The following is a 13,536-nucleotide window of genomic DNA, read 5'->3' as shown; positions in this document are numbered from 1 at the left end:
CTGTGTTTAGTGTGTTCAGTGTGTGTCTCTCTCTTAATGTGTGTGTGTGTGTACAGCTCGTCCTGCAGGATTATAAATGTTGAGTTGTTCTCGGAGCCTCGCTGCTTCTGTTTGATGTCTGAAGGTTCTTTAGGTTGTGTGTGTGTGTGTGTGTGTGTAAAGTCTGTCTCTGCGTTCTAAGGTCCACACGTTATTAATATTTATAATAATAATAATAAATAAAGGAATATTGACTGTCACTTTGCATCTTTGTCCTTATTTTGTAAATAAATAAACAGAATGTCAGCAGTTTACCAGCTCTATGGGACGTTTGATCAGCTTTTTTGGTGATTTTTATGAAAACAGTGAATCTGAACAAATGTTAAGAAATGCTCTGAAAATGTGCATCTACTGATAATACTCATAAAGTACAGAAGAGTAAATAGTAAATAAAGTCTTTATTCAATCAGCTGTAAACGAACAACAACAACAATACATAAACATGATCAGAATCTGTCACACACCTGGATACAAAAACAATAGAAATAATTAGAAAATTAATTCAGACAGAAGAACGAACACTGACAGCAAAGCATGCTGGTTCACAGACTGACTACACAGGTGCATCATGGGAAATGTAGTGTTTCAAGAAATCACCTGTTTTAAATCACAACATTGACAGCATCACACACACGCACGCACACACATTCATGCCCACACGCAGACACACGTACGCACACACACAGAAACACACACACGCACATACGCACACACGAGGGGCATTTTATGTCAGCGAACTATAGTAAAACGTGTGTACATCGCTTATGCGATGACATCAAACCTCTAACGTGTGTGCGTAGATTCCATTCTCTTTCAATGGACAGACGAGCATCACGTTGCACGGCTGCATGACGGGTGAATTACACCTAAAATACGTGACATGAAGACCTGCATGACTGTTAAGTACAATTCTACATGAGCGTACAGGCACATGCTGTGTAGTGTTTTTGCAAATCAAATAGCGAGGGGTCATTCGTGCAGTGCCACGAGCGAACGAAGTGGACGCCTGTGCGCACGCTCTTCTCAATGTACAAATAATTATTTACTTTTTTATCACAAATTTTGAGTTTAGCAGCTGCTTCGCTTCACAATTCAAGCAGTCCATGTGTTACCAAGAGAGACCGATGAGACAGTTTAGGCTATTTCAAGTCTACACGAGCACACGTTAAGGCATCTAAAGCGCTGGCTTTAGGACAATAACACAGGACAAGCGTTCGCAAATGGCATGACACTTGTCACCCGTCATCCCTTCATTATCTGGTGTACTCTCAATTTGCGTGCCTGTACGCACGCCTATTCATCAGTCTTTATGCAGGCGCAGGCAACGCGGTTAAGGAGTTTTAGTATAGTTGGCTGGCATAAAATGCCCCTCATACACACACGCATGCGCACACACACACGCATGCACGCACGCACACATACACAGACGCAGCCCCACACACACACACACACACACACATACACACACTCACAGACACACACATACACACACATACACACGGCTGTACAGTACAACAACAATAATGATGATGTCATGGGCCATCTTCCCGTCAGCAGCGGGGGGCGGGGTCAGCGGTGGTGGGGGGGTGGGGGTCAGCAGCGGGTCTCGTAGATGCCGCTGCGGCCGATGTAGCGGACCCACTTGATGACATCGTGGTCGCTGTAGTTGAGTTTGGGCTCGAACACCTTCAGGTAGCGCACCTTCAGACCGGACGGCGCGAACGGCACCTGCAGGGGGCGGGGCAACAAGTTCTTCTTCTGCTCTTTAATCATCGTCCAATAACCAATCAGTGAGCAGAGACTCACCTCGAAGTTCATGGAGATGGGAGGCCGCGCCCACTTCTTCTTATCGTTGGTCGGCAGCAGCTCAATCTCCGCGGAGACCTGAGACTCCTTCATCCCCGCCAGGCGCTTCACCCTAACACACAACAACACAAAATACACACTGTAACACACACACACCGCCAGGCGCTTCACCCTAACATACAATATAGGATTAGGATAAGAGTACCCCTGAGTCCCCCTGAGAACACCTGAGACCCCCTGAGTACCCCAAGTCGCCCTGAGACCCCCTGAATACCCCAAGTCACTCTGAGACCCCCTGAGTCCCCTGAGTCCCGGTCTGTGTGGGTCCTGGTCCTGTCTTACTTCCAGACGATGGCGTTCTCGCTGGCCTTGTACTTGGCCTTCCCCTTCATGCAGATCAGCTGGACCCCGCTGGTGTTGAGGGGGGTCGGGATCCGGACCTGATGGGGGACAAGTCTTCACTGTGTGTCTGTAATAACTGTGTAATAACTAATAACTGTGTAATAACTGTAATAACTAATAACTGTAATAACTGTGTAATAACTGTGTTATAACTGATAACTGTATATAACTAATAACTAATAACTGTGTAATAACTGTAGTAACTCTGTAAAAATGAATAACTGTAATAACTGCGTAATAACTGTGTAAAAATGAATAACTGTAATAACTGTAATAACCTCGATCTTCTGAGCGAGCAGCGACGCCTTGAAGTTTGACTTGATGATGACTTTCACCTCTAGTTTGGTTCGACCGACTTCTCTCACCAGCGGGATGACGCGGAATGGCAGGATGATGTCTTTAGTGGTCCGATACCTGCACACACACACACACACACACACACACACACACACACACACACACACAAAACAACCAAACACACACACACACACACACACACACACACACACACACACACACACACACACACACACACCCGTCTCAGGCCTGCTGATGCTGTATGTGTGTGTGTGTGTGTGTGTGTGTGTGTGTGTGCGACCTCTGACCTCATTAGCTCGTAGTCTCCGTCTGGAGGGATGAAGCTGATGCTGCGTTCAGAGTCAAACTTGCTGAGTCGGACACACTGATGGAAGGTACAGTCATCTATAGCTATAGACTGTTTACCACTGGGGGGGGGGGCAGAGAGAAAGAGAGAGGGAGAGGGGTAGGGAGAGAGAGAGAGGGAGGGAGAGAGAGAGGGCAGTTCAGAATGACAGATTTAAGGTCTCAGTAACAGTTACTTTCTGCAGCTTAAAGACATTTTATTTGTTTGTTTGATTTGTCTCACATTTTATCTATATATATTTTATGAAATGTATCCACTTTGTTTTATTGATTCTTATTTATATGTGTGTGTGTGTGTGAGTGTGTGTATATATATATATACATATATGTTGTCCTTATTTACTATTTTTTTTACTGAATGAATTGTATATTTGTCCTTTATTTGTCGAATTCCATTTTGTTTTATTGATTTTCATTTCTTACTGTTATTGTGTATTGTCCAAATATTTTAAAAAAGTTGTACTTGTGCAATGGCAATATTGTTTTTTAACTTTTGTGCCAATAAAGCCTAATTGAATTGAAATTGAATTGAAAAATAACTAACTTCACATGAACAGGCTGGGATCAGTGTGTGACTCTGTGTGTGTTTGAGTAACGTTTTAACGGCTGAGTTTGTTTACATGTTTATAACAGCTTTATTCTGAGGCAGGAAGTGACCATATATGGAGCTGTGACCTCTGACCTCTTCCCTCCATCCTCTGATCCTTTCCCCTGTTTGTCGACGACGATCTTGTCGTTCATCCCAAACTTACACTCAGGCATCCCACTGAGGTAACTCTTCATCACCACCCGGCCAGAGACATGGGAGCTGAGCACCTGACCTACACACAGACACAGAGACACACACACACACACACACACACACACACAGATACACACACAAACACAGACATACATACATACAAACACATACACACAATGTGTAATGTTTCTTACAGTGATGAACAGATTTCTGTGATTCTAACTGATATTACATTTACATTTAGTCATTTGACGCTTTTATCCAAAGCGACTTACAGAAAAAGGTGAAGGTATAGTGCCATAAGGGGCGTTAGTGCAGCAATAAGAGCTGGTGAGGATTCTTTAAGTAGTAGAGTTGTGGTGTGGTGCTAGAAGAGAAGGTGCTCTCTGAAGAGCTGGATCTTCAGGAGTTTTTAAAGGTAGAGAGGGACCCCTGCTCTGGTAGGAACTGGTATTGCGTTCCACTAATGGGGAACAACAAACACAAAGAGTTTGGATTGTCTTGAACGAACGGGTGGCAGAGCCAGGCGCTGCTCATTGGAAGAGCTCAGCGGTGGTGAGGTAGCGTATGCCTGAATCAGGGCGTTCAGGTAGGTCGGTGCAGTACCAGAGACAGCTTTGTAGATCAGCATTAGAGATCTGAATTTGTTGCTGCACAAAAACACGTTGGAACTGTTCTTCTAGCTGTCTTCTAGGGCAGCCATTCTTAACCTTGGGGTCCCGACCCCAATTGGGGTCGCGAGATGTTTTTGCGGACAACATGCATGTTAAATTGGGGGTCGCGACTCATAAAGGTTGAGAATCACTGTTCTAGGGGACAGTGGGAACAGTGTGGACTGTGAGGGGACAGTGAGGTCAGTGGGGACAGTTACCCTGCGGGGACATGAGCAGGTTGACACTCTCCAGGACATCCAGGAAGAGCTCGTTGCGGCGGTACTTGATGCCTTCTCTCCTCCAGCCGATCTGACCTGTTACCTGACTGGTGATCTGAGTCTGATCCTCCTTAGACTGAGAGACATTGAAGGGTTAAAACACACACACACACACACACACACACACACACACACACACACACACACTGAATATGAGGGGTATTTTATGCCAGCACACTATACTTAAACGCCTGAACTGAAAAGTCCCACGAGCGAACGTAGCGGACGCCTGTGTGCACGCTCGTCTCAATGTACAAATAACTATTCTAGTCTACACGTGCACACGTTAAGGCATCTGAAGCGTTGGCTTTAGGACAACAACACACGCGTAGCGCGTGTACGTCTATAAGGAACAAACTGAGGAAGAGGCTGTGCGCATTTACGCACGAGGTCCACTGGATCATCAGGACCTGACAGTTATTCATTTTCTATGTTCTGCAGCATATCTACACAGATCAGCCGTTATACAGAGTCTCAGCTTCATATGGTATTGTTTATAAGAAAGCAGAACTTGTAGATGAAGAGAAAGACTATCTCGTACGTACCAGATAAACTTAACGTTTTTCCGGCTGAAACCTGAGGCTTAATTAGCCTGTTTTAGGAGTGAAAGTCAGCAAAATACAGCTTAAACAAAATGTTTTACCTTATTAGCTAACTACAAATGTCTGTAAAACAGAATGGGACTGTGCATAAGTGCCGAATTGGGTTAAACAGTGTAGATATAAGGTCCAATAAAATCATATTGTGAAGAGACTGCTGTCCACATGGCTACTGAATATTCATTAGATAGGTCCGCATGGCTACTTAATAATCAGTGATGACAGCGATTACTGCGTCTGCAGGCAGGTAAACCTACCTAATTACAGCTGGTGCGTAATGAACTGTATGTCCGTGCGCGAAGCTGGGAACTGGCTGTGAGCGTCGCACTTTACTATTACTATTTTTAAGTAGCTGAAATTATTTTAATTATCCCTTTCACCCTTGCTATCATTAAATATCAATTCGATATCATTCAAACTTAGAGAGAGAGATAGAGAGAGAGAGAAATTTCGATAACAAGAAAATAAAAACGGGCCTGAAAATAATAGAAATATCCTGACAGCTCTGTTGGGGCTTGGAGTTCATCTATAAGTTCTGCTTTCTTATAAACAATCCCATGTGAAGCTGAGACTCTGTGTAACAGCTGATCTGTTATAGGCGTACACGCGTTAACACGTGTGTGTTATTGTCCTAAAGCTAACGCTTCAGACGCCTTAACGTGTGCACGTGTAGACTAGAATAGTTATTTGTACATTGAGACGAGCGTGCGCACAGGCGTCCGCTACGTTCGCTTGTGGCACGAATGACTCATCGCTATATGATTTACACACACACTACACAGCGTGTGTCTGTACGCTCATGTAGAATTGTACTTAACAGTCACGCGGGTCTTCTTGTCACGTATTTGAGGCGTAGTTCACCCGTCACGTAGGCGTATGCGCAACAACGCGTGTGCAGCGTCTGCGCGACGCCTACGTGACGCTCGTCTGTCCATTGAAAGAGAATGGAATCTACGCACGCACGTTAGAGGTTTGATGTCATCGCATAGGTGCTGTACACGAGTTTTAGTATAGTGTGCTGGCATAAAATACCCCTCATACACTGAAGGGTTAAACAGTGTGTGAGTGTGTGTGTGGACTCACATGGTGCTGCAGCAGGAAGGAAGCAGACAGGAGATAGTTTCAAATTAAAAGCCTTCGTTGGTGTTTATGTGATGTTTTATTGGTAATATTGTTATTATTATTATTAATAATAATAATAACAATATTAATTAACAATAATGATAATAATAAGGATGATAATAATAATAATAATAATAATAATAATAATAATAATAATAATAATAACAATAATAATAATAATGATAATATTAGTGTACCTGGCTCTTGATGCCCTGCTGGGTGATGAAGGTCTTCAGAGCTCCAGTCTCTGAGTTCTGAGGGTAACCGAAGTCCAGAATCTCTGCAGGACACAGACACTGTCACCACAACAACAACAAACAAACACACACACACCACACACACACACACTCTGCAGGCTGCTGTCCTCGCTGTATTTTCTTTAGGTTTTGATTTTCTCATCAACGTTTACAAAAATCAAAACCTAAAAAAACCACAGAGCGGCAGAAAGACGGAGAGACGACGTCCTATTGGAGAAAGACAGTGAGACATCCTGTCCTCATGAGGGACAGCTTTTACTTTGGTGAGTAGAAGCAGTCCCTTCCTGTCCCGCCCTTTCAGAATAAAGGTTACCGTCAAGCAGCTCGTAGATGAGGACGAAGTTGTTCTTGACATTCTCTTCACTGATCTTTCCGAAGTATGCCGCCATGACGTCACACATCTTGTAGAGGAACTCAAACACCATGGTGGCGTTGACATTCTGCCGCGTCGCCGCCGCCAGCCAGATGTTGGAGCGCTTCACGTGGAAGAAGCTCGTCCTTGCGATGTTGGTGACCGGCGACCGCACCTGCTGCCGGGCGTGGATCACGTTCACCCGGAACGCGTCCACCGCATTCCTCCTGGACAGAGACACGGATATGTCACGGTCCCTGAACGAATCACGGCCCCTGAACACATCACTGTCCCTGAATGCATCACTGTCCCTGAACGCTCCATCACAGTCCCTGAATGCATCACTGTCCATGAATGCATCACTGTCCCTAAACGCATCCTCACTGTCCCTGAATGCATCATCACTGTCCCTAAAAACATCCTCACTATCCCTGAACACTTCATCACAGCTGTACCTGAACACATCACTGTCCCTAAACGCAGCCTCACTGTCCCTGAATGCATCATCACTGTCCCTGAATGCATCCTCACTGTCCCTGAATGCATCATCACTGTCCCTGAACACCTCACTGTCCCTGAATGCATCCTCACTGTACCTAAACACATCACAGCCACTGAATTCATCACCACTGTCCCTGAACACCTCACTGTCCCTGAACGCTCCATCACTGTCCATGAATGCATCACTGTCCCCGAACACATCACTGTCCCTAAACGAATCCTCACTGTCCCTGAATGCATCATCACTGTCCCTGAACACATCACTGTCCCTGAACACATCCTCACTGTCCCTGAACACATCCTCACTGTCCCTGAACACATCACTGTCCCTGAAAGCATCACTGTCTCTGAATGCATCACTGTCCCTGAACACTCCATCACTGTCCCTGAACGCTCCATCACTGTCCATGAATGCATCACTGTCCCCGAACACATCACTGTCCCTAAACGAATCCTCACTGTCCCTGAATGCATCATCACTGTCCCTGAACACATCACTGTCCCTGAACACATCCTCACTGTCCCTGAACACATCACTGTCCCTAAACGCAACCTCACTGTCCCTGAATGCATCCTCACTGTACCTGAACACATCACTGCCCCTGAATTCATCATCACTGTCCCTAAACGCCTCACTGTCCCTGTACACACCATTACTGTCCCTGAACAGATCATCACTGTCCCTGAACACACCACTGTCCCTGAACACACCACTACTGTCCCTGAACACATCATCACTGCACCTGAACACATCACTGTACCTGAACACATCACTGTCCCTGAACACGTCACTGTCCCTGAACACGTCACTGTCCCTGAACACGTTATTGTCCCTGAATGCATCACTGTCCCTGAACACATCATTACTGTCACTGAATGCACCGCTGTCCCAGAATGTATAATCACTGTCCCTGAACGCATCACGGTGTATCTGACTGTTGTTGAGTGTGTGCAGGGTTGAGTTATTTGTCTGTGTGTGTGTGTGTGTGTGTGTGTCTGACCCGATGTCGTCCCGGTATACCCTGGAGATCAGGACCTCCCCCTTGTGGTTGTAAATGAAGAGTCCTCCGATCATGACTGACAGCTGTCAGTCACTCAGCTGATCATGGTGAAGCTGCAGCAGAAACAGAAACATGTTGAAACAGAACATTTATAAATTAGTCTGTAATGAGTCTCAGCATCTGGAGTTATTAAGTCACATTAACATTAGATCAGGAAAGTTTAAATGTAACTGAAATGGTGTTTTTTTTCTATTCATTTAGTATTTTCAAGTAAAAAAATAAAATGTGTTTCAGGTCTCAGCCTGCTGTGACCGACGAAAAACGGAAACATTATTTTTTTGCATTTATTTATATAGTTATTTCTACATTTATTCATCTTTTTACAGTTTTTCCTCAGTCGCTTTGGTGCATTTCTCACATCACTATTAACATCTGCACAACAGTTCTACAACATTTAGTCATTTGTGCACATCATAGTAGCAGTTTCTCATTTCTTACAACAAATTGCAAATGCTTTTGGACAGTCATCAAATGCTTTCATACAACTCTCTTTTTTGTTTTATAACTTTACTATTTGCTTATGTGATGTCAACCAAAAATAACTATACTTGTGAATGCTGAATAGTCATTCCATATGAAAGTAATAGTCCTCATTTCATTTCTTGAGTCATTACATATAAAAATGTGGAACTAGTAGTCAAAATCTGTCAAACAAATGTTATACATTTTTAAAATCTATTTTTTTCCCTGAATATGTCTCCTAAATTGAACAAATTATCTCAGGTAAATATCAGATTTCACTGATGAGAAGGGGTGTGTGAAGCATTAGTTGCAACCAATGATAAGCCACTTCTCTACAATCACTCAGAGCTGAATCCCATAAACCCATAAACACTTTAAAAGCATATATTAATCAAACAGGATATAGTGTGTACTAGGGGCGCCGATTTCCTTAATTTTGCGGGATCGGCGATCGGCCGATTCTTTTACGTCAAACCGATCTTATCTACCTCGATAATAACCCCCATCGGCGAAGCAGTGCTCTCAACTTTGTTGCTAAGTTTAGCAACTTTTCAGACCCCCTTAGGGACTATTTTTCAAGAAAGCGACTGGAGACAAATCCAGCGACTCCTTCTTACTCTCCATAACGAGCCGCTAACGAGCCGGAGGCCGGCTCGTTAAGAAGAGCCGCCGTTAGCGGCAGTTAGCTCTGTAGCAGTACAGTGTGTATGTGCTGTTGCTGCAGGAGGTGTTCACTTAGCGATTTCTGTTTGTTTACAACAAGCACCGACGCTCTGTTTCTTCTTCTACAGTTTGGAATCTAGCACGCCACACTGTATAATTAAATGCTACACTGCCCCCGTGTGGAAGGCACCAGTAATACAACATTTTTTCCTTCCAGATATGATGAACTATTCGATTTTAATGACTATTCGAATCTTCGAAAATCGATGCCCATCCCTAGTTGTATGTATGTTGTAATATAACGAAACCAAAAACTCAGGACACTTTATTTATGGTTGCAGTTCTTTTGACCTGTAAATTGTTGATATTTATTTTAAGTTCAGTATTTTATTAACTACCTCAGGCATTGTGATTTCCTTTATTTGTTAAAGAAAAATACTGCTGTGTTATTGTTTTCAATAAAATAAGATTCAAACATTGAAGGTTCAGTTAGTTCAGAACGATACCGAAAAAATCGGTACTGAAAAAATCGGTATCGGCCAAAATTGGAATCGGCAGGTCAGGCTTTTTAAAAATCGGTGATCAGTGATCGGCCAGAAAATTGCAATCGGTGCACCCCTAGTGTGTACCATTTCTACAAAACTGTGAGACAGTAATGGAAGGTCATCCACTTGGAAGAGGGGTGAGGGTGCAGGGAGGAAGGGGATGACTTGTGATGACATCACAGCAGAGTCCTTCAGAGGGTGGATTCGCCACTCGAGGAGATATTTTCCTCGCTGCATTGCAAGAGATGATATTGGCTGTGATGTAGATGAAACTATGTGGCCAGACAGAGAGGAACGTCTGGATGTGCATGGATGATTTACAGTAGTATGTTGTATGTTCAATTCTATTACTGCTGTTGACAGTTGTGCACAGCTCTACCCAAAGGGAGTTTATGTTTGTTGTAAATAAGGGTGTATTTTTTCACACACTAAATAAAGTAATGTGTAACTTTACTGTAAGTTTTAAATGACTGTGCAAGTACTATACAGTGCTGTCTTGAGCATTTTCAGGTAGCATCACCAAGGTCTGACTTTTTTGCATTGGAAAACATTTACAGAATAAACTGTCATAATGAAAACATGACAGAGCCATTTGACTATCTCGTTCATAAACATGGTGTCAGGACTTTTCATCTTGATGTCACTGACACTTTCATTGACATGAATACTTGCTTTTGAGGGATGAGCTATCCATTTTGAGCAAGTGACACGCTTTTGTAGGTTATCAACTAGGTTTTGCAGTTTGTGCTAATTGTTTTGAGAAATGCATTAACTGTTGTGCAAATGTAAATAGTGATGTGAGAAATGCACCAAAGCGACTAAGAAAAACTGTATTTATTTATTTACTTATTTATGTTTCTACTTACGTCATTTTTCGGCCTTCATGCTGCTCTTCAAAATGTTCCTTATTTTTATGATTAAAATAATTTATTGTATTGAAACGTCACACTGAGACTTTAGTGAGCCGTTACACCACAGACACATCATTATTATTATTATTTAGTTATTAACTGTATTAAAATAAAGTATCCATCGGTTTGTTTTTTTTTGTTTTTTAAAGATTATTTTTTTGGCATTTTACATGCTTTATTGAAAGTGAGAAACAGATAGAAAGGGGGTGACAGAGGGGAGGACATGCGGCAAAGGGAGCTCAGGCCGGATTCGAACCCTGCTCCACCGCAGCGAGGACTGTAGCCTCTATACATGGGGGCGCCTGTGTAACCCACTACGCTACAGACCACCCATCCATCGGTTTGTTTGATATATTATCTAATTAAAACATAATTAAATCACAGCTGCTGGTTAGCATGTTAGGTTAGCTTCTGTCCTCCTATATATCCACATCAGCAGCCTCACAGAGAGCTAACACATTAATAATATAAAATATAAAATGTAATAATGTGATAATAACGTTACTCTGCAGTGGTGAAGGACTCCTGATGACGGCATAGCTCTCCGCCATCATTCCGACCTCTGTTTAAAAAGCAGACATTTTAGTGTTTTCTCCTGTTTCTGACTCCGCTGCGCACTCAGCCCGCAGGACACTCAGCCCGCCGGTAAGGCTCGGTTCTTCTTCTACTTTCGGCAAACAAATAAACCAACATGTAGTTCTCATTCCGTTGAGATTTACAGGTTTACGGTCGGGAGTGAAACAGCTGAAGTTACCGCCCAGTCACGTAGCATTCAGCACACAGTGACGTCAGCTGAAGAGTAAAGATAAATATCCGTAAAACGGTCAAATATTTGACTGAAAAGTCACAATAACGTTTAACAGCTTCTGTCGGTCTCTGCCGAATTATAATGTGGTCCCTATTGATTAATAACAGATCATCAATAACGAGCTGCAGTGAAAGCTCTGCTGCCGATCAGCAATCATCGATGAAAAATCACCATTTCTAATCGATGTCCGGAGAACAAGACGAACTGTGAGCAACACCTGCTACCGGAGCCGCAGACGGTGAGGACTCCCGCTGCTGCAGAGCAGACAGACAGGTAGACAGACAGCCAGACAGACAGCCGGAGAGAGAGAGAGAGAGAGAGAGAGAGACAGACAGGCAGACAGATAGAGAGAGAGAGAGAGAGAGAGAGAGAGAGAGAGACAGACAGACAGACAGACAGAGAGGGAGACAGAGAGAGACACAGAGAGAGAGACACACACAGAGAGACAGACAGACAGGCAGACAGATAGATAGAGAGACAGACAGACAGACTGGCAGAGAGACAGACAGACAGACAGATAGATAGAGAGACAGACAGACGACAGGCAGGCAGGTAAAGAGACAGACAGGCAGGCAGATAGACAGACAGACAGACAGGCAGACAGTAACGGTGTTTTCAGTCCTACCGGCTCCGTAGAGAGCTGGAGTGTCCCGGCTGCTCCGCTTCACTCCATCCGCCGAGAGACTGTGAGGAGCGGTCAGTCTGTCCGGTCAGTGTCCCCAGGTGTCTCTGTCCGGTCAGTGTCTCTAGGTGTCTCTGTCCGGTGTCTCCGGTCTGTGAGGAGGCAAGATGTCGGCGGATGGAGCGGACTGTCAGCTGACGGCCCGGCCGCGTCCCATTCAGAGCAGCCAGCCTCCTCGACCGGGCTCCTGCCGCTCTGACCGGGTGTTACCTGCGCAGGTTTTTTTTTTGACACCGCCAAGTTGGTTCCGGTCTCACACCGACGGTTCACCGGCCGCCGCTCTGCCTCCCACCGGACTCACGGTGACCGAGGAGGCGGGGAAGCTGATTGGGACGCGTCCCTGCGTCCTTCAGGAGGGAGGAGGCTGCGTCCGATCACTCTCAGATATACTACTACTACTATTATTATTATTAATAATAATAATTATAATAAAATATGTTTTTATATGTTTTCTCCATTAATCGATTGATTGTTTGTTTAAATAATGACAAATGGACCCAAAGTGACACTAAACCTCAAGATTATTAAAATGCATCAGTAAATCATAAAATAAATACAAAGACATTGAATATAAAACAACTAAACTAATTGGTTAATTAAAATGGCTAAAGAACAAACAAATATAAATTAAATACAGTTATTAAAATAAATATTTGTGAATTTGCGCTATATAGGTGCACACCATTTTATATATATATATATATATATATATATATATAACATGATGAAAGCAGCTGTTCACATGATGGATGATTATTATTAAACCTCATCAATATTTTAGAACTTTCTTTGTTTTGTTTTTTGTTAAAAATCAAACATGAAAAACAAACAGAAGAAGTTGCTGAATATTTTTTATTTGAGTTTAAAAAGCTTCAGTGGAGACAGCCGCAAAATAAACTATATTAATAAATAAAACAATAATCATCCGTCATATTTACATTAATATTGATGTGTGATTGGTTCAACAGTGAGCTCACAACAGGTCTGATC

At 43.4% G+C, this 13,536-nt stretch overlaps 1 protein-coding gene across 3 annotated transcripts; it reads right to left on the bottom strand.

Moving 5' to 3' along the window:
* Positions 1-422: 422 nt before the first annotated feature.
* ap2m1b (adaptor related protein complex 2 subunit mu 1b) lies at positions 423-12,710 on the bottom strand. 3 transcript variants are annotated; one of them, XM_059331615.1, is made up of 11 exons: positions 12,490-12,710; positions 8,416-8,528; positions 6,875-7,140; positions 6,502-6,584; positions 4,524-4,659; positions 3,593-3,731; positions 2,853-2,972; positions 2,526-2,661; positions 2,188-2,285; positions 1,846-1,957; positions 423-1,767 (listed from the first exon to the last, which is right to left on the bottom strand). In XM_059331615.1, exons 2-11 carry the CDS (start codon positions 8,487-8,489, stop codon positions 1,633-1,635), a joined length of 1,299 nt encoding a protein of 432 aa, XP_059187598.1. In that variant the 5' UTR covers positions 8,490-8,528; positions 12,490-12,710; the 3' UTR covers positions 423-1,632. The 3 variants fall into 3 exon arrangements, with proteins under 3 accessions (XP_059187598.1, XP_059187601.1, XP_059187599.1); XM_059331618.1 differs by lacking the exon at positions 12,490-12,710 and adding an exon at positions 12,036-12,170; XM_059331616.1 differs by lacking the exon at positions 12,490-12,710 and adding an exon at positions 11,562-12,028.
* Positions 12,711-13,536: the final 826 nt, after the last annotated feature.

The sequence above is a fragment of the Centropristis striata genome, chromosome 4, assembly GCF_030273125.1.
Source record: "Centropristis striata isolate RG_2023a ecotype Rhode Island chromosome 4, C.striata_1.0, whole genome shotgun sequence".
Taxonomy (NCBI): Eukaryota; Metazoa; Chordata; class Actinopteri; order Perciformes; family Serranidae; genus Centropristis; species Centropristis striata.
This window is presented reverse-complemented; position numbering and strand designations above follow the sequence as displayed.

Bases quoted from the DNA above. Each gene is read 5' to 3' on its own strand.
- ap2m1b (XM_059331615.1), bottom strand. From the start codon at position 8,489: ATGATCGGAGGACTCTTCATTTACAACCACAAGGGGGAGGTCCTGATC. The intron at 3,732-4,523 runs GTAACTGTCCCC...GTCTGTGTGTAG, and splicing joins CCTGCTCATGTCCCCGCAGG to GTCAGGTGCTCAGCTCCCAT. The intron at 1,958-2,187 runs GTAAGACAGGAC...GTTGTGTGTTAG, and splicing joins GAGAACGCCATCGTCTGGAA to GGTGAAGCGCCTGGCGGGGA.